This window comes from Hemicordylus capensis, chromosome 1, assembly GCF_027244095.1.
Source record: "Hemicordylus capensis ecotype Gifberg chromosome 1, rHemCap1.1.pri, whole genome shotgun sequence".
In the NCBI taxonomy this organism is placed as follows: Eukaryota; Metazoa; Chordata; class Lepidosauria; order Squamata; family Cordylidae; genus Hemicordylus; species Hemicordylus capensis.
The window spans coordinates 18,346,935-18,373,450 of record NC_069657.1 but is presented as its reverse complement, the minus strand read 5'-3'; the positions used below and the strand labels follow the sequence as shown (position 1 = coordinate 18,373,450).

Below are 26,516 nucleotides of genomic sequence, written 5' to 3'. Positions count from 1 at the left end.
TTTACATTTGCAGACAGTTTATTTATATATGGCACCAGATCAGAAATCCAATGTGCTCTCCAGAAGGAAAGAGAAAGCATTTTATATAAAACACATTTATTAAATACTAACAGTAAATATGCTATTTTAGGCAGAGATTGGATCCAAGCCTGCCTCAAACCAAAAACAATGGAAACCTGGCCATTGGCTCAGAGAAGGAGAAGAGCTAGCTATTACAGTTTTGCCTGAAGTCAAGAGGATAGAAGCTATGATGTTCCAAACTCCCTGCTCAGCTCTTTAGAGGGAGGAAAGCAGCACTCTACATATTTAAACCCAATATTTGTTTCCCCAATACATTACATGCAATTCATGCCCAACTAAGCAGTGAATAAAGGCCCCAAAAGAAAATACAAGGTACGAGTGTAAATTCTCAGAAGGTCTTTGGATGCAAATGCAAGATTTAATTTTTACCCAAAAAGTCTTAAAATTTGGATTTGGCATTTAACACCTATAGCTGGCATACAGAGCAAGGGTGCACCAGTGCAGTGGAAGAGCAGCCTAACAGAACTTCCTGACTAACTGTACCAGTGCACAGGGGGGACAGCAAGTTTTGATGCCCTCCCCTTCCCCAGGAAGTGCTCTGTACCACCCAAAAATATGTCCTCGAGGGTTGCACAATCTTCAGGGACATATATTTGGGTGACACAGAGGGCTTCCTAGGAAAGGAGAGAGCAGCAAAAACTGCAGCTTCTCCAGTGCACTGGTGGAGTTAGCTAGGAATTTATATTAGGCTACTGTTACACTGCACTGATGTTTCCGCAATCTGTATGTCAGCCTAGTAATGCAAAATGTGTTTAAAGTTCAGATTCCATATTTAAAGCCCACGCTACACAAGGTGGAGAGAGGTCTCTAATTTGACCTCCCATGGCTTTGTAAAAGATCAAATGGAGCCATAGATATCTGTATGCTTTGCCCCACGTATCAAATAGCAGCTGTGGGGAGAGGTGTGTGAGTCGGAGCAGGAAAACCACATGGGGAAAGGGTTAAATTCCCCCTCCCCACTTCCATGGTCTTTATCCCAATTGGGAGCCCTCTGCAGCTCCATTTGACCTTTTGAAAAATCAACCCACAGTTCTCCCAATAAATAAATACATCTGCCTAAATCAGAGCTGCTCAACTTTGGCCCTTCTGCAGATGTTGGCCTACAACTCCCATAATCCTTGGCTATTGGCCACTGTCACTGGGAATTATGGGAGTTGTAGTCCAAAAACAGCTGGAGGGCCTAAGCTGAGCAGGCCTGGCCTAAATACATCCCATTTGTGAAAACAGGGCTTGATGAATCCCAGGTGCCAGGGAGCCATGATTCCTTGAAATGCAACTGTGGTGTCTAGACCAGCATCTTTAGAGATAGGGATGCAGCCCTGTTTCTGCTCCAAGTATGTTATTTGGAATAACATACTTGGGAGTAAAGAGAAGCTCATCTACCCTCCCTCTCCACAATGTCCATTGCTAATTTTGTCAAGCGACCCCTGTCTGGTTCTTACAATTTGGGGCTAGCTCCCAGATCCAGAGCAAATTTGTCAAGGCCTGTGTTAAAATAAATTAGTTAAAATAAATACATATAACTAGTTTGACCCAGTTTCTCAAACCTGGGAGAATTTCAAGTTATGGCATGAAAATGGGTTATCAGTTCTCATGTTGCAATGCCCAATGGTTGGCACTTAGATTTCTTTTTTCATTTTCAAATGTGGATGTAGAACAGGGCTGTACAACTTCAGCCTTACGTGGGAGACTACAGCTCCCATTATCCCCAGCCACAGTGGCCAATAATCAGAGGTGATGGGAGTAGTCTAACAACAGCTGGAGGGCCAAAGTAGTGCAGCATTGATGTAGAATTTCAATGTTGCACTTTCATTTAAACTTATTCTTTCCCCAGGTAGCAATGGAGGAGGCGTAGTTGATGGCACCACTCAAGTAGTTCATCCATGAGTCTGTAATGGCCCACTGTAACTGTTGCACACAGATAATGGCCCACTGTATCTGTTACACACAGAAGTCTTTTTTACATTATGATAATTTCTTTTCCCATATTAAAAAAAAAGTTCACAAACACACACCACAGGACACATATTTAGAGGCTGAAACATTCATCCTTGTCATTATGAAAATAATCAGTAAAGATAAGAGTTCAAATATTTACAGGCAGCGAAAGTTACTTTTCCATTTATATGGAATATTATACTATTATTTCAGTATTGGTCAACAACGTTGCGGAAGGGATATAGCTCACTGGAAGAGCACAAACCTGACGTGTAAAAGGTCCTCAATTCCATCACTAGCATCTCAGTTCAAAAGGCAATCAAGACCTTACAAACACTTCAGATGATGTAAATCTAGTTTGCTTGTTTTTTGTTTGCTTTACTCTTTTGAAACTGGCACCAAACTGGTCATGTGGACACATGGACTGCTGGCAGCTCTGTTTTGGCTGCTGGGAGCCATTGTGACCATAGAGGCTGGGGAAAGGAACAACCCAGCTTCAAGATTTTCCATAATACACCGTGTTGCTCACAAAATGCATTGTGGAATATCTGGCGGCTGGGCATCCTTCCCCCAACCTCTGGAGTACCATGCTGCTCACTGCATTTCAGTTCGTGTGGGCGTACAAGTGGCATGGCTGGCCAGAACTGGAGGTCATGTGGGGGAAGGTAGGAATGATCCTGCCTCCCATCCAGCCCTCCCTGGCCCTACCAGAAGCAGTCGTGTGAACAACCTCACCCATTTGAAAAGGATAGCAAAATGGTGCACGTTCAGGGAAGGGTGGGGGATAGCTGTTTCAGCAGCTGTGGTTATTCACAACAACTACTGAAAACAAGATCTTTGGTTTGAAGCAAAGAATGAAACAAAAAATGATTTGGGAATGTGAGGGCCTTGTAGGAATGTTCCGGTACATTTTGGAACTCTGGGGAGAATGCCAGCACCTTCTTTCCCAGCATATAAAATTAAAGACATGGATTTCTTCAGATGTTACCATCCTCATTAAAAAGTCAGGCATGCAGGGATATTTATGCAGAAGGCAAATTACGAAGAGGACTTTGCAAGATCAAAGACTTATAATACATAAATAATCTGACATTGCTCTCAGTGGCAGATTCAGTAACAGAAGTGGCAATTTACATGAGTATCCAAGTCTACTGCAAAGTGGAAAGCCTTGGGCCCTGATCCAGCAGTAGCCATTGGCAGCTAGTCACATGTGTCAACAGACAGCTCTGGACACAGATGCCCATTCTCATCCAAATCTATGTAGTCAGTTCAATAGGGCTTGGTTGAGCATCGTGGCAATATGTATCCAGATTAGGGATGCACAGAATGAAATTTCACTTGCTTTATGCCAACTCATATATCCTTGGATGTTTTAATTTGGGAGGTACAGGTTGACCTCATTATCCATGGGGTTAATCCGCAGATTCCTGCGGATAACGAAAACGGGTAACGAAATGGGTTACTGCAGATAACAGGTAATAAAACCATGGATAATGAGGCATTGAGTCTATGGGATTGTGGGGGTTATGTTCCTAGACTGTTAAGAAATGAGGGGAAATGGGTCAAATAAATTGCCCTACTGTGCTGCCTTGATCTCCTGGCATCCAGCAATGCCTCCCAAATGCCTTCCCAAGTCCCAAATAGTCCCCAAAATCATTGATTTTTTCTTTCCATTTTAAAAAATGAAATGAGTCACAAAATGGCTCCTGTGGACAAAATGGAAGCTGGAAATGACCTCCACGGTCATTTCTGGCCTTCTAGGAAAAATGGACCCGTGGGTTTCAACCCTTTGGTATCCACGGATAAAGAGGTCGGGTGTCATATTTGACACCTGCGTATGAGAAATCATGAATAGCGGTTCCATGTATAACAAGTTTGTCTGTACTCTGAAATGCCCTTCAAATTTCACATTGTGTTAATTTTAGGAATGTGCAATAAGAAACTCCCTGAGAAATGCCACTTGTTTTACAGAAACTCACTTGGTTACCCTTGAACTGTCTCATATGCTTTTTCTTGAAAGTCACCTTCAAAAGAACTTTTTTGAAATTTCAGTTGTAACCCAGATATGCAAATCTGTTGCTGGATTGGGGTGAGTGTGATGCAGCAGAGAGAATGTTGGGTTTGGTGACAGTTCAAATCCTCTGCTCAGGAATGAAGCTCTCGGGTTGGCCTGAGGAAAAGCAACGGGTTTTTACTGGTAAAGAGATGTTGAGAATTTTCACTAAAAGGAAAAGGAAAAATATTTGAACTGCTAGAAGGGGAAAAGAATATTGCAAAAAACTCATTTTATTTTTGCTTCTATGAAGAGGTTGTGGTGTGGGGGAGGGACTGCCCCTTTCCCATCAGTAATGCAAAACTGAGCAAAGTACATAGGAAGCTGCCTTATAATGAGTCAGATGATTGGTCCATCTAACTCAGTACTGCCTGAACTGATTAGCAACAGCTTCTTCAAGGTTTCAGGCAGGAATCTTTCCCAGCCCTACCTGAAGATTCCACAGATTGAACCTGGGACCTTCTGTGTGCGAGAAGATGCTCTACCACTGAACTAAAGCTTCACCAGACTGTTACAAACGGATAAATCACACTTTTACCCTTATCACATGTGATTGTCCTTTTGAACATTTCTGTAGGGAGAAAATCAGAATTAATCGGCTCCACCTGATATTGCCCATGGACCCATCTACTGTTAGCTCTGCCTACAATTAGCTGTGCCTGTTGTTATCCCTGGCTCTGCCTGCCATTACCTGCCCTGACCTCCACCACACCAGCCCCAGTGGGCATGAACCACCACTGCTCCTGGCTGATCAGATCACAGGGGCTTGTTGAACACTGCTATGTAGAGGAGCTCCTTAGCAAGGGGGCAGGGGGGAGGCAAACTGCCCTGTGGCCTCATATGGCTGCGGGTCCTCAAAATGCCAGGACTATTGTTATTTTTTGACAGCAACTCATGAGGAGACCCCCAACCGGGAGGCTGAAAAGCAGCCTCCCAGTTTGGGGGTCTCTCCAGCATGCACTGCATGGTTTGTTTTCCTTAAATGATGGTTATATGCAACCTAAACAATGAAGCTCTCCTTATGATCAGTGGAGAGAGCTGCCAGGGCTAACTAAGCCCCAGTAATGCACCCTGGAGTCTGAAGTAAACCCTTTCGACCCCTAGTAATGCATGACATGAGTGCACAGTGCATTCCTGGGGGTCCCCCCTTCCCCCCTTCCCTGAGTGTGTCCCCTGTGGCTGGAAGCAGCTGCAGCAGACTCACACAGTCAGAAAAATGGGGTTAACACTAACCTCATTTAAGGGGAAGGGCATTTAAGCGGGCTTGCCGCCGGGAGCCACACAGCTCCCATTGCAGCACACGACCTGCCGAAACCAGGCTGGGCTCCCTTAGCCTGGTTTCGGCTGGTCATGAGAATCACCTTGACTTAAAATGGGTTTGCAAACAAACAGGTCTTTCATATGACCTCACGGTTGCTGCTGGTCATGCTGCAGGGAAGGCATGAACTTGCCTGCCTTCCCGGGCAGATGAACAGCAGCTGACCTCTCCTCTGCCATACCGCAGGCCCACATCCATGGCGGCACCGTGAATACAGGAGCTGGGAGCAGGAGGACTTTCCCCTCCCACGTCCCAGAGTGCACCGCACTAAACACCAGGTCAGAACCTCAGGCTTGGTGTGGGGGCAGTGCGGGGATTGAGACTGATCCCGGCACTTCACACATGTACTGTAGCCTAGGCTAGGAGGCTATTCACACAGTCTACCGAAATCGAGCTAGGGGAGCTTAGCCCAATTTCAGTCGACCGTGAGAACCACCGGGCTTGCAGGCGAGCCCCGTGTCCTCCAGGCTCCACGCCACAGCAACTCACGAGGAGACCCCCAACTGGGAGGCTGAAAAGCAGCCTCTTGGCTCAGGGGTCTCTCCAGGGTGCCCTGCGCACTCGTGCAGGGCATGCTGGAACTTCCAGGGGCCGTGCGGCCCCCGAACCCCCCAGCCTAGTGTCCTCCAGGCGGTTAACCCGCCAAACTACCCCTCCCCCTAAACCGGGTTTGCGGAGCAAGCGCGCCACAAACCCAGGTTTTTAAATCGTAAGTTGCCACGGCGCGGCTCCACGCCACAGCAACTCATGAGGAGACCCCCGACTGGGAGGCTGAAAAGCAGCCTCCCGACTCGGGGGTGCTCACGCAGGGCATGCTGGAGCTTCCGGGAGCTGAGCGGCCCCAAAACTCCCCAGCCCGCATCAGCTCCGTGACGGAGCCAGCAGTCATGTGAGCAGCTGCTGTAGCCGCCCGGAGCAGACTGACTGCTCGTCTGCGGGGAGGGAGAGCAGGCTTAGCCCGCAAACACCCTCATGGCTCTTCTCACCGATCGTGAGAAGAGCCTCATGGTTTCACTGTATTTTTGAGTTATTAATCAAGGTTAGGAGAACAAACCGTGGTTAGTGCTAACCATTGTTAAGCAGCATGTCTACATTAGCGTCTGGGAATCAAGTACCCTTGATCCCCAAAACAAATGCTAACCCTGTCATTCTCTGGCATGCAGATTCCTTGGATTACAATTTACATCTGTAACCGTTTACTTAAAGGGGAGAAAGCATCCCAGTTCAGATATAAACTGCCCACCTGACCACATCCCTGTCTATTTTATATAAAGGTAGATGTATTCTGTAGCTAATCATAATTTCACATATCCTATGAGAGCAGCACTGCGAATGAACACTAGTACAGTATATCATTAAGATTCTAGTTGTATATATGAAGAAGCAAGCTTTGGATATTAATTGCTTACAAGGCAAGCTGTTAACTATCGCCTTTTGCACTACATTTTACGAAGCAATAATAATATATTTTGCATGCCAACCTCAAGTTTGAAGCTAATCAAAAATGCACTCTGCAAGTCCTCCATGAGATCTACAAAGTACATCTAATATAATACAATGGCTTAATTCTTTAATTGTTTTAAAAGCTATCGTTATGGCAATCAAACTGAGCATCTAGCCAGCCACATTGCTCCATAATTTTTCAACTGAATCCCACAGGAGCAGAGACATTTTAAACAAAAACTGGAGTGGAGCAAAAATCTAAACACAAAATGCAAATCTGCAGCTTAGCCACTAAAAACCATCTTGTGCCAAATGCAAGAATTGTGCAAATGCATTGGCACAATGGACAGCCCTTGGAAATAACAGCCATCCATCGTGCAACTGTGTTTGTGCCATTCTTGCATTATAGACATGAGTGCTCTTGCGCAATTGCACGTCCATTCCATTGCAAGACAGATGGAACGTTGCGGAGTATGTCGGCCACTGCTCTTTAGCCTAAAAAGAAAACTAATACCAAGATCTGGCACAGTTTGCTCCTGATCATAGGCTGGTTCACACATGTGTGTCCATCACTTGTTGACTGCAGTGTTGATTGATGACCATGAAAAATTCATTCCCAGAGGTAGAACTCTAGGTCCATTCACACATTAAGGCTATTCTCATGAGCAGCCTAACCTAGGCTAGGGCAGCCCAGCCTGGGTTAGGCTGCTCATGCACAATGCCAGGATCAAGGCTGATCTTGGTGCTGTCGCCTCAACCAACCCTACCTTTCACCCCGGCTTTCAGTTAAGAGCATGAGCAACTTGAGCATACACCAAGCCGGGCACTCTGGGAGGATCGTTCAATGCACCACACTCCTGGCATGGTGAACTGAGGGATGCTGGAGGACTTCCTTCTCTGCCGATCGCTGCAGCATCGGCAAGCCGCAGAGCCTGGACAGAGACAGAGATTCTGTGCAAGGAGGCAGGCCTCCGCACCAGCCCTCCACCCCGCCAGCAAAAATGGTCGTGTGCACGACCTTATTATGTTCAATTATTACTGGACCTGTGTACGGATCTGTTCCTGTGTACACTGTACATCCGTACGAGTGTACACAGGAACAGATCCGTACACAGGTCCAGTCATTCACACATTATGCTGAATGCAGGTACAGAAAGTATACTTCTTATCTGTACCATGCATTTGAATGGCTTCTATTCAGGTTTACTTTTTAAATGAGCACAGGTACAGTTATTCACACAAACACATGTAGCAGTGTACAGACATCTGTACACTCATACAGCATAATGTCTGAATCGGACTCTTGATAAGACCTGATGAGAGTTTGTACATTTGACAGAGAGTCATCAAGTGTTGGAGAGTCATCAACTGATGAAAAACCATGAAGGACATGGATGTGTGAACTAGCCTTCTGTGTTGTCTTAATTGTAATGTGTCTACAGACAATATCTCCTTAACAATATACTTAATTCCGATTCAGTTTCCTTTCCAAAGACCTTTGCAGGCATCCCAATACAATTTTCACACTTGAACTCCAACCACAGCTGCCAAATTAGAGAATTATAAAACCTGCAATCTGCCGGGTAGACTGGCTTAGCTACCCATTAGATCATGCCACTTTTCTCCTCCTGAAAAGAAGTTCGTGATGAGGATCGTCCTAGCAAAAACTCCTTCTCATGAATCAGGCTATCCAGGAGGTCCTCCTGCCGGTAGTTGTGGTAAACCTTCAAGAAGGCCAAAATGGTAATTCCCAGCCAAGTCAGCCAGGCGGCCCAGAGGCCGAACTAGAGAAAGAGAGAGAGAGAGAGAGAGAGGAACTGAGAACAGGGACTATGAAGAGATCAAGCAGCTCAAAATACTACTTTGTACACTAACTGAATGACAATTTAATGCCATTTGCAATCCTGTTCATATTGATCACTGATGGACTGGATAATAATTAATGTTTGGGGTTGCTTCGTCTAGCCATTTCTCATTTGCATCCCAAACTATTGTTAATTTGTGTGTGTTTTAAAAATCAAGCTTCAGCTGGATATTCTTTCATTACACCAGTTGCTTTCAATGCTGAGGTTCTCAGAAGCTTAGCAAGAGAAGTGATGTGCCAAATTTTTGCAAGCATTTTCCATGTGACGGTAAACATTTTGGGGGCCCTGAAAACCTACCTCACCTCCTTTTCGTTTGTTTCTTCACAGCCCTGATCAGCTCTAGATTTGCCTGCCTCAACTTGTTAAGTTTTATTATTTGTTTACTTTATATTTTACTTTATATCTTATATAAAAATTAATTTTATACTTTATAATATATTTATATTATTGATATAATTTTTAAATTTTTATCTCTTTTATTAATGTTGTGAGCCACCCCGAGCACTAGCATGCTGGAGGGGCAGGGCATAAATATTTTAAATAAATAAATAAAATGTGCGAACTGACCCCAAGTGATGTTAGGTACAGAAGTTCCAAAGTTCCTACTTTGGTACATGGAGGAAGCTAATGCCCAGAGGTCCTTTGGGAAGCATTACTTGACTTACCTGCGTGATGGCAAACTGGTCATAGAATGCTGAGTTTTCTAAATTCAGCTCAAGATCTATATCCTGCAATTCTTCACAGCTAGAGGGTTTTGGATGAGAGGGAAAGAAAAGAAAATCATTTCAACCATTCCAAATGACCTTTCTGAGCTTTAGCTGAATCAGACCTCTAAATCCTGTTCTATAAAGCTTCATTTTTGAGTGCCCAAAGCCCACAGCTATATATAACCACCGGATGACAATATCTTCATTATAAAACAATCATCCTGCTATCCTTGAAACACAGATAAACTTTCATATTACAGCCCCTCTCCGAACACGCTATTAAACAGTCAACGCTTATTGCAGTTTTATCTCAAACAGAAATAATGGAACAAGGGCCAGTGTCAATGTCCCCTCAAATACTGTGCCAACTGTTCCAGTATGGACCAATTTCCTGCAGATGAAGAGAAAGAGAGAGGCTGTAAGAATTTTTCATCTAAATCCATAGCCCTAGTCACACATTAGCGTCACAGCACGTACAAGCTGTGTGTCATGGCTAGAGATGTGAAGGCCTAGGAGGAAAAAACAATTCCCTCCCCCCAGAAGAAGAAAAAACCCTCTTCCCCACCCCGCTCCAGTTTCCCCATTCTACCACACACCCCCAGGCTTTCAGATCTCTAATAGTGGCCGACTAACAAGTGCTTGAATAACAAAGTTTCATTAGCGTGTGGAGATTTCAAAGTTGCGCTAAAAAAAGATGGGCATTTATGGACTTCATCCTTTAAAACACATGAAGCATGCTGCAGGTGTTGCAGCTGTTGTGCAAGCACAAACCTGCTTGTGATAGCCCAACACTTCTCTGAAACGCAAGCACCAGACTTGGTGGAAATGGGCTGCTCAGTGCTCTTGTGCTAGTGCATTGCTGGTCAGGATGTCAGCCAGAGAAAGCATGTACAGAGCTGTACACATGTACAGTTTTCCACAATCATGTTTGAGGGATGTACAGTAGCACATTTCCCATCCAAAGCCTGCATTGCAGTGGGTCTGTGTCACTGTTCCATGTAATAAAATCGAACAAATAATAAAATAAAATAAATAACAGAGAACCCCAGATGTAGTTTACTAAAACTCCCATCATCCCCAGCTGCAATGGCCTTTGGCTGGGGATGATGGGAGTTGTAGTCAACAGCATCTGGGAATCCTGTTACTGTTCTGCACCCAGGACAATTTTTTTAAATTTTTAAAAATTAACACATATGTAGTTATTCACATAAGCACATGTGCACATGTACAGATATCTGTACACACAAACATCACATCTGAATGGGGCTCATGTCTGTAATGAAGCTGTAATCTTCAGCTGCCAGGGCCTTTCCACACAATCACTAAACATGCGATGCAAATGTGCATTTTAGCCATTGCACAACAATCTCATAACACGCAACACAAGTCCATTTTCAATGCGAAATAATGCAACATCCTGTCTACATACAAGGATTTGGCAACAGAGCCTTCTTCTAGGGCAGGAGTCTCAAACTGTGGCCCTCCAGCTGTTTATGGGCTACAACTCCCATCACTCTCCATTACAATGGAGAGAAGACAGGGATGATGGGAGATGGAGGCCAACATCTGCAGAAGGGCCACAACTGGACACCCCTCTTCCAGGGGGGATTCCTGTGCAGCTGTTTGCCTGTTTCTGTTCACAGGCATGTTTAGATGAATAACAGAGATCTATGAATAACAGGGAACAGGCAGCAGGGCAGTGTAGTTGCCTTTATACTCTGTTTGTGGACTACAGAGGCATCGGGCTTCCCACCGTGAGAAATGGGATAGTGGACTCTAAGAACCTTTGGTCCAAACCAGCAGGGCTCTTCTGAGTGTACAATCAATAGTTTTCTAATGAGAACTTCTGTGTGCTGTTTGCGGGATAAAGAAAGGACAAATGTGCCTTCCAACTCATGACAAGAGGAAGTACTTTTTCATACAGCGCACAATTAATCTATGGAATTCTTTGGCATGGGATGTGGTGGTGGCCACCAGCTTGGATGGTTTTAAAAGGGGCTTAGAGAGATTCATGGTGGACAGGTCTATCAGTGGCTACTAGTCTAGTGGCTGTGAGCCATCTCCAGCCTCAGAGGCATGACGCCTCTCAATACCAGTCGCAGGGAAGCAACAGCAGGAAAAAGGGTGTGTGCACACCTCTTGCCTGTGGGCTCCCCGGAGGCATTTGGTATTTGGTGGGCCACTGTGTGAAACAGGATGCTGGACTAGATGGGCCTTGTGCTTGATCCAGCAGGGCTGTTCTTATGTTTATGTTCTTATGTCCCTGACATCCTGACATCACTTGCACAACGACAATGTGCTTGCGCAAAGATGGTATACTGGCAAGTTCTGCTACATCAGGAGCCTGCGCTCCAGATTAGCGTTGTGCTAGTAATAATAATGCTATAATCCTTAAATTCTAGCTTAAGGATATAATGCAAGGATATTGTACAGAGGAAGGCGCCTCTGCAAGACCAGTCCTTGCATCAGCAGCAGACGTTGACAAGTTACACAACACTAGCTGCATAGCAGCTTTGTCATATGCCCCAGAGAAAGTCTTTCACTTGCGGTTGTCAACATCACGGAGGACCATGATTTGGTGCAGCTCTGCACCCTCAGCTCTTGCACAAGCACAACTCTGTGCACTGTGCAAGCACAACATCAGTTAGGATGTCAGCCACCAATTTTTGCCACCACTGGCCTGTTTTGTGGCGGCGGCAGCACTGTTCCTCTTGGCAGCCAGTACCTGCCATTCCCCCCCCCCCCCCGGACCATCCTCAGAGCTATGCTATATAGTGACTTTACATCACATGGGGAGAGATTTAGGGTGGGAAGGATGGAGAGGAGCACCGTTGCTACTTTCACTGCCTGGAATAAGTTCTGCCTCTGCCCCAATTTTGCCCACCACTCCTTCAAAAATGATCAAAATGGCCCCCAATTTTCACTGCTGGCGAATGGGACAGCAAAATGGGACAATTTGCTGTCTAGCTATCTCTCTAGCTAGACGTATGCCCTTCCATAAGAGCAGTATAAAGGGGAGCACACTGTTCAAGGAAAGGCAATGTGTACAAATGTAATAAATAAATAAGAACTTGAAGGGTTCACACTGGGAGGGGGAGCTGTGGCATTCGGTACTAATGAATGAGTTTGTGAACCGCCTTGAGGCTTTCGAGTCAGGCGGCATATACATAAATAAAACAATGACATCACAAACAATATCCAATAGATGCCGGACATTTGTCAGGCAACAATCAAGAGCCAGCGTGGTGTAGTGGTTAGAGTGCTGGACTAGGACCAGGGAGACCCGAGTTCAAATCCCCATTCAGCCATGAGACTTGCTGGGTGACTCTGGGCCAATCACTTCTCTCTCAGCCTAACCTACTTCACAGGGTTGCTGTGAGGAGAAACTTAAGTATGTAGTACACCGCTCTTGGCTCCTTGGAGGAAGAGCAGGATATAAATGTAATAAATAAAATAATAAATAAATAATAAATCAAAACAGTAATTGATGCACTGCCTGGAGCACAAATAACCTTTCCCCCGGTACAATTTATTGACTCTTAAGTACTAGGAACACAGGAAGCTGCCTTCTACTGAGTCAGACCATTGTTCCACCTAGTTCAGTACTATCTACACTGACTGGCAGCAGCACTCCGAGGTTTCCAGCAGGAGTCTTTCTCAGCCCTACCTGGAGATGTCAGGGACTGAAGCTGGGGTCTTTTGCATGGAGAATAGATGCTCTATCACTGAGCTATAGCCCCGTCCCCTAAGGGAATATCTTACAGCACTCACAAATAGTCACCCATCCAAATGCAAACCAAAGTGGGACCTGCTTAGCAAAGGGGGCAATTCATGCTCACTACCACAAAACCAGCTCACCTATAACAGTGCTGTGCCATGCTACCTTGAGGGGAGAAGTGCGAACTGAATGCAATCAATAGGAAACCAATGTGTACATGAATTGTGCAAGATGATACAAAACATGTGTGGAAAGGCCCAAAATTTTTATTATGCAAAAATAAAAATTTTAAGCACCTCCTCCCTTATTACACCCCACCCACTAAACCACCCACAGAAACACCCACTTTCACATCACCCAAAAGGGTGAGCTTCACACCACAACGAACCCAAGCTTATGAGCTTCCATTACCTTTTGACATCATCAGAGAAGACTTCCGAAGAAGGGAGCGTTTGGGTGTTTTGTTTCTGTTGCTCCAGAGTAAGGAGTTGGTAAGACAGACTCTGCCTATAGATTTTTGTTTTTTGTTTTACAAATAACTTCTATTTTTACGTGGCGCTGTGAAAAAATTCCAGGGGTTTTGAGGTTTCAGAAGGCCTCTTCTCTCTCTTTCTTGCCTTTCCATTGTTGTCGGCCATCTTGGAAGCTTATCCGAATATTCGATTAGTCAGGGTTTTTTCCCCCCAAAAAACCCCCAAGGGAATGTTTAACCGAATATTCGAATAATTGTTGCAGCCCTAAACAGAACATTTACCATGGCATTTTACAACATATGACAAAGTGAAACATAAAATTGACGTCGTAGCAATGCAGTTTACTCTATATCATATGACATAAAATGTCACGCTTTTCTCCTAAGACCTTGTTATCTAGCAGATAAAGTATTAAACTTAAATCCCTAAAACCTTTTTCCAATACAAAGACTGGTGGAATGCACTGGATAAAATCTCAAATTTACATTTTAATATAGAACTGGTTCTCCATACAGGTGGTCCTCATTATCCGTGGTCCCAGAAACTGTGGTTTTGTGTATCTGCAGTCGAGCAATGTAGACCCGACCTCATTCTCCGTGGTTTGAAAAATAGTAAGAATTCCCCTAACCATGGTTCCTGGGTGGCCCGAAATGACTTCTGAGGTCATTTCCGGCCACCATTTTGCTGAATGGAGCCATTTTGTTTTTTTGCAGAAAATCAGTGGAATTGGGAGTTGGGGGGCGGGAGGCATTTCTGGACAACTGGAGAGGATGGTACGGCACTTTATTTCTCTTATTTCTGCCTTTTAAAGCCTTTTTAACCTTTTTTCACCTTCAAGAACCTAACCCCCCAAATTCCATTTCCTCAAGATTTCATTATCTGTGGCTGTGAGCTAGAACAGAACCCCTACAGATAACGAGGGCCACCTGTAATAGATAGCACGAGCAAATTTAGCTTGCAGTCTGCAAGCAAACACACACTTCCCTGGGTCTCTCTGGCAATTCAGGTGTGTAAAGGGGCAGGAAAAATGACACAACTCAACATTTAGTGCTGCCCTACGTTTTGAGGTAATGTCCATGCCCTGACCTCTTCTGTTTGCCATAAACATTTCCAGATTTTTATAGAAACCCAGTTTCTTCGGGTGTCTTATCATATTTCCGCTTCCTAGGTATTGTAGGGATAGCCTAACTATTTGGGGATACACCAAGTTTGGCATTTTGAGAGAAAAGAGATAAAAATACCCCTCTTTACTAATAACCAGGAATCAGGACGTTCTATACAATGTCTGTATCCACCCTGCACAGGTTTGGAGAGTTGGGATATAAGTTAAATAAATAAGTGTGCCAAATGCAGGTGGTATAGAAGTCCCTTAGCCCCGCTTTTGGTGCATACTGAGTCCCCCATTTTGAGAGGAGTTTAAGTCTCTTTATAGAGAAGATTGTGCTGTATATTTTCCACCCGTAAGGCATTCTACAACTATTATTGTAAATGGGCAACCCCAAAGCACCACTGGGAAGAATGCTCTCGTCTTAGGTTACCAAGCACATCTGCAGTGCAGTTATAACTATAACCCAGAAATCCACATTTCCAGTCCCCTAAGCCAGGTCTTGACACATTTTCTTTCTATCTAGGAACCAACCCAAAAGATTTAGGAGACAGACAATGGACACTTGACAAAATTACTGGACTTCGTGACAGACATGGGGTGGGTGGGCTTTATCTCTTTTATAAGCAACATACATAGAACAGAAAAGGGGCTATCCAGGTCATATAAAGATTTTATTAAATAACTCTACTTCTGTATATCCTCGACCTCGACTAGGTACCATGGTTAAATTTAAAGGTGCCATGGCTCCCTGGCCCTTGAGATTTGTCAAGCCCTGCCCTAATGAAGATTCTGGTCATGTGATATAATTTTTAGACCATCAAATTTTATTTTAGACCAACAAGATGACTGCCATGTGTGCCAACATCACAGCTACCAAATTCAATACAGGACTCGCCACTTGTGTTTTCCTGAGTCACACAGAACTTTCCCTTCTCCCATGGTGCCTCTACATAATTCTGAAAAGATACTAAACTTTTGCCCTGTGTTGAATTTGGCCACCTAAGTCAAGAGCTGAATTACGTGAGGTGGCAGTTCTGTGATAAAACTCTCAAAGTCATATTCTTTTCCAAAGAGCAAATGTGAGGATTAGGTACAATTTGGACTAGTGCTCTGATGTGGGGGCAGGGAAGGTCTAACCCCTCCCCCCTCTACCTCAACCCCAGTCCAAATCATCCTGCTGAAGTTGCTATTAGCTGCAGAGAGGAAATCTAATGGGCATAAATTATGCCCTAAATTTTCACCTGCAGGGGATTTAAACCAGGAATTCAGAGATAGGGGCAATGGGCTAAACCCCTCTTCCCTGCCTCTCATGCTGCACCTGTAATCTAAAGAGCTTCCTGTCATGAACCAGGACCTATCATCCCACCAGGCAAGGCTGGACAGTGAGAGATGTGAGGATGAGGCTCCTGGTTCCCAGGAGATACCTGCACAACCCAGCCCCGAGGCTCCCCTCTGGGAACCCTCCATATGCCCAGCTGTATCTGGACCTAGTGGTGAGAGCTCAAGGGAACTGAAGAGGCACCAGGTTCGGAAGAGCCACCACTTGCAATTTGCCCTGAGGACACACTGTTGCCCGCATCCTCCGATGGGACTTTGAGCCTCCTCCAGCGACTGAGGAATTGCCCCTGCTCCATAGGAGTCTTAGATTAAGAAACAGGGTTCGGCCCTTTAATTAGCCATTGTCTCTGGGAGCATGGGAGGAGCCTAGGACTATACCCAGCAGCAGGGCTAGATAAGAGCTCAGTCTGCAGTATGCTATTGCTGAAGCAACATCATTGCAAAGGTTCCCTGTCTGTTGTTCCTAACTTGCCTTGACTACCTGACTCCTGATCCTTGGCTTCCTCTGACTACGTTCTTCGCCTGCTCCTGACAACTGATGTGTATTGACTCTTGGCCTTCAACCTCCTGCTCTGTTGACTATGCCTGTCTCCTCCCAAATGGTTCCTTGGGACTACTGACCCTCACCTCATGCAGAACACAATACTTTCCCCCATGACTGCTTTTTGTAAAAGAAAAGGATGCTAAGAGTTCTGATTATGGAACTCCCATGTCATGACTGGCTGTAAGAAGGAAAAGACTCTTTCATGCTTGTCAAGTCACACCTTTCCAGGTGTTTTCCAGAATATAACTCATCTTGCTTGCTTTCCTTGCATTGAATAACTACATTTCATCTACTGTCTCCCATTTATCTGCCTGTACATAGAAACAGAAAGCATCTTCAATACCCACCTATTTGGCATGCTTCCCTTTTCAGTGATAGCATCACACCACATGTTAAAGCCGACGCTGACAATCGTGCTGGCAATAAAGATGACGAAAACCACAAAGGCGCTGACCAGCAAATTCAGAAAGGCATAAAAGAAAGAGCTGTAAGCAAAATAGAGGGTGGGGCAGAAGAAGGAAAAAGGATCATTCATAAGCAACATGAGACAGCATTTTGGGACAGGTTATGGTTCAGTAGTAGTGCACAAGCTTTGGCTGCAGAAGGTTCCAGGTTCAAATCCAGCTATTTCCCAGTAGGTCTGGGAAGCCCTAGAGCACCACTGACATTCAGTATAGATCATGGGTTCCCAACCTTTGTTCTAGGGGTGTGCACGGAACCGGTTTTGCAAGTTCGGTTCAAATCCAGACCGGATTCGAACCAACCCAGCCCAGTTCAGTCTCAGGCTCAGCCAAACAGGATCTGGTCCAGTTCAGACATTGAACCAGGCTGAAGTGGTTTAAGAGTCGGCTCAGGGGGTATACTTGTGAAGGGGATTCCCTAGCAAGGATTCCCCTTTACAAGTGAAGGGCATTTTCTAGTAATGCTGGGGGGTGAGAGCGAAAGGGTATTTTTAACAAAGATGGTATTGTTACTTTAAGGTGGCAGGGCCAGCAGCAATGGCAGAGATGGCGGCAGAGACACTGGTGGCGATGGGGGCTCCTCCAACCCTCCCGCTGGATTCCTTGCTGGATTCCCCTTTACAAGTATACCCCCAAACTCAGTTTAATTTTTAGGAATATTGAACTGTTTAGATTCTTTGGTGTCTAATAACTTTTCCTCATAATGAATCCCTATGAGGATTCATTATATGCCTTCATTTCTTCTGTTCCTTTTGAGTGTCATTGGACAGCGCCAACTGTCAACTGCCATGTGTCAACTACACACACACACATACAGACTGGGATACTCAGTTTATTTTTTAGAGATTTTTGAGGTGTTTAGATTCTTTGGTGTGTAATAAATCCTCATGGGGATTCATTATGAGGAAAGGTTTTTATTTATTTGATTGATTGATTGACTGATTGACCTCCAAATTGACTGATTGACTGATTGACCTCAGATTGATTGACTGATTGACCTCCAAAAATGGCTCAGGGCAATTTACAACAAATAAAAACAATTAAAATCAATTAACAGTTAAAATCAAAACTAAATCAATTAAACAATTAAAATCATTTAAACATTAAAAACATTAACATTAAAATCATTTTAAAACAGTGTTAAAAATTTAAACCATAAATCTAATTAAAAGCCTGGGTGAATACATGTGTCTTCAGCACCTTTTTAAAAGTTGCCAGAGATGGGGAGGCTCTTATTTCAACAGGGAGCGTATTCCAAAGTCCAGGGGCAGCAATGGAGAAGGCCTGTTCCCGAGTAGCTGCCAAGCGAGTTGGCGGCAACTGCAGGCGAACCTCTCTAGATTATCTCAACAAGCGGTGGGGCTCATGGTGAAGAAGATGTTCTCTTACAAACCCAGGGCCTAAGCTGTTTAGGGCTTTATAGGTAACAAGTAAATTTTAGCCCGTTGAATAATGGGCGCTAGGAAGGGAAGGGCAAATCAGCGGCCGGGCGGACTCTGGGGGCACCGCTGCCGGTCCGGTCCGGGCCGCCCCCACCTCACATTCCCGGCCGGTCTCCCCGGCCGGGCAAGGGCCCCAAGGACTCCCAGCCGCCCGGCTTCGGCGGCAGCGCCAGGCCTCGGCGGCGGCTCTGCCACCACCTCGGCCGGCTTCCCCCGCCGCCTCCTCCCCCCGCCCGGCTTCGGCGGCGCGGCCAGGCCGCGGCCATGGCTCCTCCGCCGCCTTGGCCGCGCCTCGGCCAGTGTCCCCCGCCACCGCTTACCCGGCTTCTTCGGGGCAGCCACTTCTGGCCGCCCAAGATGGCCGCCGGGTCCTGTTGTTCATGCCTCCCTTGCTCTGTTCTGGGCATGCGCTTCGCGCATGCCCAGAACAGGCGAGGCACAAACGCACGCTTGGTGTCCGTCCACAGATGGACACCAAGCGTTTTATTAGAGAGGATAACCAGCACCTTGTATTTTTCCTGTAAACATATAGGCAGCCAGTGTAATTCTTTCAACACAGGAGTGATATCGTCTCTCCTAGATGATCCAGAGACCAACCTGGCCTCCAAATTCTGGACCAACTGCAGTTTCCGGACTATGCACAAAGGCAGCCCCACAAAAAGCGCATTGCAGTAATCCAGCCTAGAGGTTACTATTAGACACCAAAGAGTTTAAACACTTGGGGGGGGAAATCCTAGACTATAAACTGAGTAGTACCCCATTGCCTTGTGGGTGGGATTGGCACATGGCAGTTCACAATTGGCACTGTCCAAAGGCAGTCAAAATGAATAGAAGAAATGAAGGTATGTAATGAATCCTCATAAGGATTCATTATGAGGAAAGGTTATTATACACCAGCGAATCCAAACACTTGAAAAATAGTGACCACACATTTTGCTCCATAACTCCATTTCTACAAAGCTGGGAATCGGGGGGAAATAATAGGAGGAATCTGAATTTTGAATTGATTCAAATCGAATCTGGCACTATTCGATTTGGACCCAAATCTAGCCAATGGACCACAGGGGCGATTTGTTCTGTCTCCAAATCACTCGAATCAGGTAGATTCAGGTACAAATTGATTTGTACCTGAATCGATTTGCACATCCCTATTAACAACATCTATGGACGCTAGACTGGGAACTCTTAGTATAGATAATGCTCACCTAAATGGACCAATGGTCCAATTCAGTATAAAACTACACATCAGAATTTTACAGCTGATGCCCCATTAGCCTTGTATAGTGAGCCACTCTGAATCCTGCCTTTGACTAGAGAAATGGGGAATTATCAAAGCATCTCACAGGCTACCACACATAGCCTATAGTCTGCCTGGAGCTTAGTGGGTCACAAATCGTGCAAGACTGACACACCAAGTACATACAAAAGGAACCATTTACATTCATAGCACATTTACAGGATTGGACCTATGAGGCTGCTTTCTCCCGAGTCAGACCACTGGCCCATTTAGCTCCGTATTATCTACAAATTGATTTCATAGGAACATAGGAAGCTGCCATATTCTGAGTTAGACCACTGGTCCATCCAGCTCAGTATTGTCTACACTGACTGGCAGTGGCTTCTCCAAGGTTGCAGGCAGGAGTCTCTCTCAGCCCTATCTTGGAGATGCCAGGGAGGGAACCTAGATGCTCTCCCCAGAGGAGCTCCATCCCCTGAGGGGAATATCTTACAGTGCTCACATGTAGTCTTCCATTCAAATGCAAACCAGGGTGGACCCAGCTTAGCAAAGGGGGCAATTCATGCTCGCTACCACAAGACCAGCTCTCCTCCCTCTGTTATCTTGTCTAGCTAGTCCTTCAGACTTCTAACATGGAATCAGCTCCTATTTTATAAAGCAGCCAATTGCAAAAGGTAAACTTGATATAACTTGGTTTGGGAAATGGTCAGATCCCTTGCATATCCCAAATATCAAAAGGCTATTTCCACACCGGCTCATTGGTTCATGCATGAAGAAAGGAAAGCCCTACTGGGTCAGGAAGAAGAATCACCTCATGCAGCATCCTGCTTCACACAGTGGCCAACCAGTAAAACAGGGAAGCCCACAAGTTGGGGAAAGAGGGCAACCACCCCACCCGTTGGTTTTCCCCAGCACCTGGTGTTCAGGGGCATGTATCCTCTGAATCTTGATGGAAAAATACAGCCATCCAGGTTAGTAGCCATTGATAGCTCTATCCACCATATTTTAAATATAATGCCATGTTCCTGAAAATGTAAATCATGATGTAACTAGAGATGGTATAAGCGGTCTCTAAATCAAAAGGTTAAGGGATCAGGCTCTCCCTTAACCATGTTTACTTGACCATGTGTCAGCACCAGCTGTCTTCAGTCTGTGCTGACACACCGACGGACACCTGCTCATCACTGAGGGGATCCACACAATGCACCTCACACTAGTGCAGTGCATTATGGGATTTCCAGGGACCAGGACGCGTCATCCCAACTCCTGCACCTCCGCACTGCAGGCACGCAGCACTGCTCGCCTGGGAGCACATTTTGCACTCCCAATAGGAGAACTGGGTCATCGGGCAGCAGGGGGAGGAGGTAAATTTACCAAGCCTTCCGCCCGCCCACCACCCCTCCCTTCCGGTCATGAGAACAACTTCATAGGCTCTGCAAGGGTTATAGTGGATCACAATCTGGACATGGGGCAAGAATTGTGGTGGCGAGACACACAAGACCCATGCTACTTCAGATGGTATGAACCAGAAGTTAATACAGTTACTGCAACAGTAAGACAAGGACACTCCGTTCTTGACATCCCATTGCTAGAAGGATATTAACAACAACAAATATTTATATACCGCTTTTCAGCAAAAGGTTCCAAAGTGGGTTACCTAGAGAAATAATAAATAATTAATTAACAAATAGGAAAGGATTCAAAAGAGCAGAATCTTCATATTAAGCAGAATCTGGGGTTGGAAATTTTGCTTGAATAAATTTCCCATACACCTCCTAATGGCACAGCAGAAAATGACTTGACTAGCAAGCCAGAGGTTGCCAGTTCGAATCCCTGCTGGTATGTTTCCCAGACTATGGGAAACACCTATATCGGGCAGCAGCGATATAGGAAAGATGCTGAAAGGCATCATCTTAGACTGCGCAGGAGGAGGCATTATTAAACCCCTCCTGTATTCTACCAAAGAAAAACACAGGGTTCTGTGGTCACCAGGAGTCGACACCAACTCAATGACACACTTTACTTTTACTTTGTTTCTCTGTAGAACATTGTTGTCCCAGGGATGTTATGAGGATAAAGATAGCCATGAACACCACTCTGGACTCCTTAGAGGAAAAGCAGGATATAAACCATGCTTGGAGCAAAGCACAGAGCTGTGCAGTGGGAACAGCATCGAGTATTCTACTTCACACTTAGTCAGGGAGCTGCACTTAAGGTTTATGGGGGTCACCATTGGCCCCCAGGCCTTGTAATGAAGAACACTGCCAAAAACACTACTCTCATAGGAGAGCATGGCACTAATTTACAGAATTGCAAAATCCATGTTACCCTGCAAAATCCACCAGAGGAGAGATGGTCGTGGGGTAGCAGGCAAGAATTGTCCCCTTTGCTAAGCAGCATCCACCCTGGTTGCATTTGAATGGGAGACTACATGTGAGCACTGTAAGATATTGCCCTCAAGGGATGGAGCTGCTCTGGGAAGAGCAGAAGGCTCCAAGTTCCCTCCCTGGCAGCATCTCCAAGATAGGGCTGAAAGAGAGATTCCTGCCTGCAACCTTGGAGAAGCCGCTGCCAGTCTGTGAAGACAATATTGAGCTTGATGGACCAATGATCTGATGATATATGGCAAGTGCTTCTGTTCCTATGTGTGCACTGCAATCTGAAGCATGGGAGTAAGTCCCATTGAACTTGATGGGATTTGCAGCAAAATTAGACCCAACATCAGAACTAGATTTTGCAAATTAGAAGGAGGGGCTCCACCTGAATGGGGAAGCACATGCTCTGCATACAGAAGGTCCCGGGTTCAATCCCTAGCATCTCCAGATAGGGTTGTCTGAAATGCTGGAGAACTGCTGCCATTCAGTGCATACACTACCAAGCTAGATCAATCAATGGCCTGACTCAGGCTTCATGTGTTGATAATAGCAACAAGGCATCCAGGTCCCCATCATGTCTACACACGAACAGAGCGAAGAAGATAAGGGAACAGAATCTGTCTTGTACCAAATCAGACCATCCGTCTATCTAGTTCAGTATTGTCTCCAGAAGTTGTTGGACTACAACTCCCAGAATCCTCAGCTGCAATGGCTTTTGCTGGGGGATTGTGGGAGTTGTACTCCAACAACATCTGGGGACCCAAGGTTAAGAAACCCTGGTCTACACTGTCCAGGGTTTCAGGCAGGAGTCTTCCCCAGCCCCACCTGGAGATGCCAGGGACTGAACCAAGGACCTTCTGCATGCAAAGCATAGGAACATAGGAACATAGGAAGCTGCCATATACTGAATCAGACCCTTGGTCCATCTTGCTCAGTATTGTCTACACTGACTGGCAGTGGCTTCTCCAAGGCTGCAGGCAGGAATCTCTCTCAGCCCTGACTTGGAGATGCTGCCAGGGAGGGAACTTGGAACCTTCAACTCTTCCCAGAGCAGCACCATACGCTGAGGGGAACATCTTACAGTGCTCACACTTCTAGTCTCCCATTCATATGCAACCAGGGTGGACCCTGCTTAGTTAAGGGGACAAGTCATGCTTGCTGCCACAAGACCAACTCTCTTCCACTAAGCTATGGCTTCATCCCAAAGTTCCTATGGCATTTTTATGCTGACATATTGTGTTTGACCCGATGCCTAGTGGGTTGGACTAGAACTAGGGAGACTAGAGTTCAAATCATGACTCAACCATGAGGATCACTGTGTGACCTTAGCCGACCACCCTCAGCCTAATTTACTTCATAGGGTTGTTGATAAGGTGGGATGGGGGGGGGCGGGGGGAAGCCATGTAAGCCACCCTGACTTCCTTTGAGGATGGGATGGCATATGAGTAGGAAAGGGAACACTTCCATGTGATGACACTGCATTTCAAGAAGCAAATATGATGAGAATGAAAAAGGGGAACTGGAAGCTGGGTTGCCATTTTCAGCAGCAAACTCACTTCTGGTATTATGGGGAATGGAAAAGACCATAACTTTTGCATGCAGAGAGATTCACTTTTTTGGCAATGTTTAAAATTTGCTATTGTAATGCTTGATTATGCCTCACCTGTACTTTTTGTTGCACTTGCAAACCTTATTTCAATGTGAAATACATTTTTTTTAATGTGACATATTACTAAAATAGATATTTGCATGTGAAGGATTCTGTACTCCTGGATCAGGGGCAGGGGTTCGATATAATGACCTCTTGGAATTCTGAAATCTCATTGCAAAAATCACTCAAATCAGCCCAGCGCACCTCCTTAGCATCAGCCCAGCACCATCAGGATATCAGATGCATGTAGAGAAGCATTCCTGGTGGAGCTTTTAACTCTTTAATACATTTTTTGAGCGATTTCACTTATTTTAATTTATTGGATGCATTCTGCTGTCCTCCCCCCCCCGATCTCTGGGGAGTTGGGTGAGCTAAATGCAAAAAAACAAATCTATAATATCTAATGATTGATCCCACTGTCATTCATCCGGTGGGAGGGGGCTCTGTATCCCCTGTGATGGATTGCTAGCTCTGGAAGAGAAAAGGAGATCCTGCCATTAATGATCGGTAAGAGCTCTTCCAAGCTTTCCCAAGGGAAACAAGGAAAGGAAGAGCCAACTGCAGATGACGATGACAAGGATGATGATGATGATATTCAAACTTGGGTTCTGATGGCCAGCTATAGGGTAAGATGGGGTAGGATGGGGCTCCAGTGATGCAACTGAGAAGTCTGCAGAGGTGCACCTAGGTAATTTTGGAGCCTGGACCGAAAGGCCTTTGGGGGGCTCCCCCCTCCCCTGGAAATTAAGCACCATCATGCTTGGCTGGGCGGACACACCATCCAGGACATACTAAAGAGGATTTGGGGGTACCCAGGGGCTGTGGAGGCCCTGGACCTCGGCCCCAAAGTCCAGGAGTAAGAGCGCCTCTGGAAGTCTGCAATGAACATATCCTTACCTACCTTGAGCCCTTGGGCTGGGGAGGGCTCTAAACAGAAACAATCCCCACCATACTTGATGTGCCCATTGTAAAGAGCTGGTTGAGATAGATAGATAGATAGATAGATAGATAGATAGATAGATAGATAGATAGATAGATAGATAGATACATACATACAAACACACACATTTCCATGCCCAAGTCTTCTGCTGCAAGGGAAATCGGACTTATGCAAGGGTTGAGAAATGTACCTCCCTCCTCGCTCCCCTTTAGCAGGGAGCCAAGCGCGCTGCAGCTCCGTGGCGGGCCAGGAGGGAGCTTTTCTTGAGGACCCCCCCCCCCTTTTTTTTTAAATTTAGCCAGACACACACACACCACACACACACACACCACACACACACACATCCCTTTTGTTTCCCCCCGCCGCCCATGATTCCCCCGGCAGGCGGGGTCTCCGCGTCCGTCCAGACGAGCACTTACTCCTCGTGGCCTTTGCACAGGAAGAAGAGGGTCCTCCAGGCCTGCACTGCGGCGAGCAGCAGGGAGAGGAGGCCGGCGAAGAGGCTGAAGCGGCAGGCGGACTCGGGCCCCCACTCCTGCACGGTGAAGCGCTGGCTCTCGGCCGTCAGGTTGGCGTTGAGCCACATGCCCTCGGTGAAGAGGAGGCAGCGGCCGTGGAAGTCGTTGCTGTTCTCCGACAGCGGCACCACCACGATGAAGCTGAAGAGGAAGGCGAGGAAGTAGCAGATGCACTGCGCGAAGAGGAAATTGCTCAGCGCCATGATCGCCCTCGCCGGCCGGCTCGCCTGCCTGCTGACGCCCGCCGCCGCTCGCTGCCTCCAGCCGCCGGGGAAAGGGGAAGCGGGAGGCTGCGCATTGGCAACCGCGCCTCCGCCTCCTCCATGGCGCGCGCCTTCCCATCCCCCGCGCCGCCAAGCCAGGGGTGTGGGGCTCACAGGGAAGAGGGGCGGGGGCTCACGGCATGTCTTTTCTGAAGAGAGGGGGCTGCCTTCTGCCGAGTCAGGCCACTGCTGCCTCGAGCTAAGCGTTGTCTGCTCTGACTGGCAGCGGCTCTCCAAGGTCCCCAGGGATGGCTCCAGAAGCAGGCGTTTGCCCCCACCTGCCCCCTCATTTCTGGTCCAGAAATCGAATATACTGGGGTCACATGTGGCCAAACAGCAGTGGCATTTGAGGGAGAGCATTCAAGGTGAAACCAGTGGTAAGTATATTTATGCAGATCTGCATCAATGGGAACATGTAACTTCAGAGTTCTCACACATGTCTTTCCCGCTCCCACCCGCCTGGCGTCTTTGAAAAGTCCAGTGTTCAACTGATCCCATCCGCTTGGGAAAGAAGGAACGTAGAGCAAGTGTCCAACTTGAACTCCTGGCTGGATCCAGCTCTTCTGGTTTCAAGCACTTTACTTGCAGTTTTCCACGAAGGCCCACAAGACAAACTCAAGAATTGCAGCCCTGTAATGAAATAATACATACACATAATGACAGCCAAACAAAATACATCTCCCCCGCCCCCTATAATCAAATACACATCTGCTCACCTATACAAGAGGTTAGAGCTGGCTCAATTTCTGTCTCATGCATCAGACAGACATCCATTATCTCTCTCTGAGTTTACTCACAGCAGAGCAGCTATTTGACCACAATTGCCAGCCTGAACCAAGTACTACACCCTGGGGGAGGGGGGGTTACACCAGCCCACCTAGAAATGCACTTTGCCCCTTCTGTGTGTCCCTCCGAAAAAACCCCACAATTTTTGGTCTGCCACCACCACAGAAGGTCCCTTTCCTAGACTTTCACCTACAGGGAGGAGAGCTGGTTTTGTGGTAGCAACCATGCATTGTCCTCTTTGCTAAGCGGGGTCTGCC

The 26,516-nt window shown here is 46.2% G+C and overlaps 1 protein-coding gene across 2 annotated transcripts; it reads right to left on the bottom strand.

The window, feature by feature from the left end:
• TMEM179 (transmembrane protein 179) lies at window positions 1-25,665 on the bottom strand. 2 transcript variants are annotated; one of them, XM_053279248.1, is made up of 5 exons: window positions 25,112-25,665; window positions 16,934-17,071; window positions 9,364-9,442; window positions 8,403-8,617; window positions 1-4,240 (listed from the first exon to the last, which is right to left on the bottom strand). In XM_053279248.1, the coding sequence occupies exons 1-4, from the start codon at window positions 25,411-25,413 to the stop codon at window positions 8,438-8,440; spliced, it is 699 nt and encodes a 232-aa protein (XP_053135223.1). In that variant the 5' UTR covers window positions 25,414-25,665; the 3' UTR covers window positions 1-4,240; window positions 8,403-8,437. The 2 variants fall into 2 exon arrangements, with proteins under 2 accessions (XP_053135223.1, XP_053135213.1); XM_053279238.1 differs by having other exon boundaries at window positions 1-8,617; window positions 25,112-25,664.
• Window positions 25,666-26,516: the final 851 nt, after the last annotated feature.